Below are 3,410 nucleotides of genomic sequence, written 5' to 3' on the forward strand. Positions count from 1 at the left end.
GAACCAGACGTTAAAAAATAAACTAAACTTTTTCCTTACTTTTCAAACTTTTTGTCTCCCTGGTTTTACTTTCTTTAACAAAAATTACATTGACAAAATATATTTAACTAAATATTTTATTTTACATTTTCTCTGGAAATTGGCTCTAGCACAAAGTGTGACTAAAAACAAGCTATGCCAAAGTTTGCAGAACAAAGCAGCAGTGCTTTTATGAGCTACCACTAGCTGGAGCTCTCAGGGAGAAAAACTCCACTCAGCAGAGCAATTCTGGTATCAACAACAACAAAAAAAGAGTTTGCTGTGTGTGGTTTGATGCTCAGAATTTGAAGTCTCAACACCAGTGACCAAAATCTAATTTTTGACTCACCAGCCAAGTTGGTCAGTAGATAAAAATATTATTTGCAAATTATTATTTAAAAAAAAAGGAAAAAGAAAGAAATGATGTGTTGATTGCAAACAGAGGAAGTCACAACATAATTGAAAACATAAGATTAAAAACTACTTTTTTCTTCAATAAGTGTTATATTTCTGAAATACAGTTTAAATGAAATTTCTTGGAATCCCCACATTAGTAGTGTAAAAACAAAATAAGCCAAAGGAATTGCAATCTTACACAAGCTGAAATGGTCCCTAAACCATAATGCATTACAATTACTGTACAACTCTCTGGTTTCTTCACACCTTCAATACTGTACTGAAATTTGGGGCATAAAACTTTAAGTAGTTAATGCCAATGAACCTTGTGTAGGTAAACATGATGAAATGAGGGTTTGTGTAAATAACCGTTTATGTAAATGTGTATGTATTTGAGCTTATACATTCATTTAAAATGTAGGCTGGGTTTAATATTTATATAAAGATCATTTTCTTTATTTGATGTACTTTGATTTACTTTAGTTGATTTAGCAAAAGGGGGAAGATAAGTTTTCTTCTTTCACTTTATTTTCATTTTCATTTTGTATTATTTTTATGTTACATATTGTTATTAAAAGAAACACATTTTAAAAAAAAGAAAGATAGAAAAACAGTCTTAGCCCTTCAAGGTTAACGGGGCTGCCAGAGCACAACCCGGCTACTGGTGGGCGAAAGCGGGGTCCAGCCCGGACAATCTATGCTTGAGCACGGTAAAAGCTTCTCGTCTTTGCAGGAACCACATGAATAGGACTTCAGTATACTTTGGTTGTGTGAGAGGTAGAGTAATTCCAGTGGAGGAAATCTGTATTTGATCTATAGCTAATGTTGTTAGTTTGCCCACTTACAAAAGAAATTGACAAGTCAGTCATTCTAATGATAGGTTCATTTGAACCGAGGGAGAAGGAACACAAATCTTTCTGTTTTTTCAGAACAGGTTTTTTATATTTCCCAACAGACGTTGCAGAACCAGGACTTCCTCTTTACTGAAATTAGTGCACGTTCTCATGACTTTCTTCAGATGAATCTACTGTATGATGAGCTTTTAAAGCACAAACTTTTAAGGCACATTTAAAAAATTTTGTTTAAAACATTTTAGATGACTTAACCTAACAGAAACAATCGAATTCTGTTTGGATTTAGTGAAAACCAATTGTTAGTTATAGTAGCAAATTCTTAAAGGAGAGTGAAAACAAAACATGCAAATGTTTACCACACAATGTGGACCAAGATGGCTTTACTCAACACTATGAGACAATAATATTGAAGTAATACATCCTAAAACAAACTTCTGTCTGCACTGTAGTTGACCTCAGCAAAACATATCATCAATATAAAAACAATGAATTATTTTCTTCTTTGTTCAGATTCTCAGGAACAAAAGAAACAGGCCAGAAACTCATCTGTATCATTCTAAAACACCAAAATGAGCAAATTTGGATTTTTACAAAATGACTTGCAAAATGAAAGTTACTTCCTCAAAAAAGTCCATGTCAACAGTTGAGGAAACCACATCTTTAAAGTATAATGAAATCTTTTGCAACACTGTCTAAAGCTGGTAGGAACGGTTACAGGGACAGCAGGAGTTGTTTGCTTTTCGAGAGGTCTGTTGATCACCTTTAGATTTAAACTCTATTTAGGCTCATTGTGCTTTGATGTGCAGCAGAATTTGATGTTGAAGGATGGAGGAGGACATCCAATACTCCACTGTGCAATTTAAAAGTGGTGCTTCAGCTCCAAAAAGTAAGTATCTTGACTGGATTAATTAATACACATCATGTTTATACCTTTGGAACTTTAACACACAAAATCATTTAAAGTTGTTTTTTTCTGTTTCTTTGCTCCAGATGTTTTCTCTTCTTTTCTATTTTTTTTAAGAAAAACAAAACGACAATCAGGCATCTGTTTAACATATCTATTTCCATTAATTATTAGAATTTAGTAAAAACAACATGTACAGCACATTTTAAAATTGTTTACAATTTTTAGAGAAAGTTCTCATTTTCATGGTTAGTTTCTTTGAATGGTGAAGATCCGCATTAATAAATATAAAACTCATTATTTGCCTTTAAATGGAAAATAATGTTTTGTATTAATCTAAAAATCTTTTGACTTTATTCAGATCTTGTTTCAAAGATTCACTATAATACAATTTTGACTTTGCATTTGAAATGTTATTTTGAAATAAAACTTAAATTGATACAGGAAACCTGTTGTTTGGATTTTGTCATTTTCCCTTTCTGTCCCACAGACAATACGGAGGAGCTTTCCGTTTATTCTTCTATAAAAATTAAAAAGTCTTTGACCAGCGTAACACGTAAGTTAAAGAATTATTTCTAACATAATAAATTGAACTCATGTAAAGCGCTTTTCTGTCTTTGCTCGGATCTCTTATTTCAGAGAGGTCCTACGGTCATGTGTTTACCAAGATAATACGAAGACTTGAGAGTTTTAAACCCAAATCATCTCAAGTTTATGGAACAAGGAAGTAAAGAAAACATTAAATGAATGAAGCAAAAATACATTTGCCTATGATTAAATTTAACTATGAATTATCTTAGAATGTTTTAATCTAGTTTGGTTCAGTTTAATACGATTAAATAGAATTCAAAATACGGGTTATATTGACTGATAATTGGTTAAATAGTTTTGATTGTTGAGAATGTGTTATGTCTGATTCGTAGATCTATGAACAAGGGAGAATGAGACAAAAGGAAAATGTTGGTAATTTATGGTGATTCTTTCATGCTTCTATCACAGAAAACAAAGACGATGACATCATTTATTCTCAAGTGGAATCAAAAAACCCTTTTCCCTCTGAACCACGTGAGTTACAACATTAAATGAACAAAAACACCTGAAATTCACCATTTTTATGCTGATGCTGTCTGTTTTCTTTGGCCCCATAATGGTGAAAATGTGCAATAAAGTTGTTAGTCCATCCTTTTTCTCTTACAACTTACAATGCTTAAGCTATACTCTCTAAAGAAGCGTTCCCC

At 32.2% G+C, this 3,410-nt stretch overlaps 3 protein-coding genes across 6 annotated transcripts in view; 2 read left to right on the forward strand and 1 right to left on the reverse strand.

The window, feature by feature from the left end:
• Nucleotides 1–3,410, reverse strand: part of LOC112136641 (C-type lectin domain family 12 member B) — a 127,845-nt gene that overhangs the window by 102,117 nt on the left and 22,318 nt on the right. The gene's annotated exons all lie outside the window — the stretch shown is intronic.
• The window catches only part of LOC112136639 (asialoglycoprotein receptor 2), a 41,876-nt gene that overhangs the window by 16,869 nt on the left and 21,597 nt on the right, over nt 1–3,410 (forward strand). The gene's annotated exons all lie outside the window — the stretch shown is intronic.
• LOC112136635 (asialoglycoprotein receptor 1-like) overlaps nt 1,907–3,410 on the forward strand; it is an 8,213-nt gene continuing 6,709 nt past the window's right edge. Inside the window, exons 1-3 of one of the 2 annotated variants that reach the window (XR_004949270.1) lie at nt 1,907–2,154; nt 2,663–2,728; nt 3,172–3,237. Coding sequence is in view for 1 of the 2 variants with exons in the window: in XM_024258472.2 (XP_024114240.1) it covers nt 2,094–2,154; nt 2,663–2,728; nt 3,172–3,237 (193 nt within the window). In the remaining variant the exon portion in view is untranslated. The remainder of the gene's footprint in view (nt 2,155–2,662; nt 2,729–3,171; nt 3,238–3,410) is intronic. The other variant, XM_024258472.2, reaches the window with a different exon arrangement.

The sequence above is a fragment of the Oryzias melastigma genome, linkage group LG16 (assembly GCF_002922805.2).
Source record: "Oryzias melastigma strain HK-1 linkage group LG16, ASM292280v2, whole genome shotgun sequence".
NCBI lineage: Eukaryota > Metazoa > Chordata > Actinopteri > Beloniformes > Adrianichthyidae > Oryzias > Oryzias melastigma.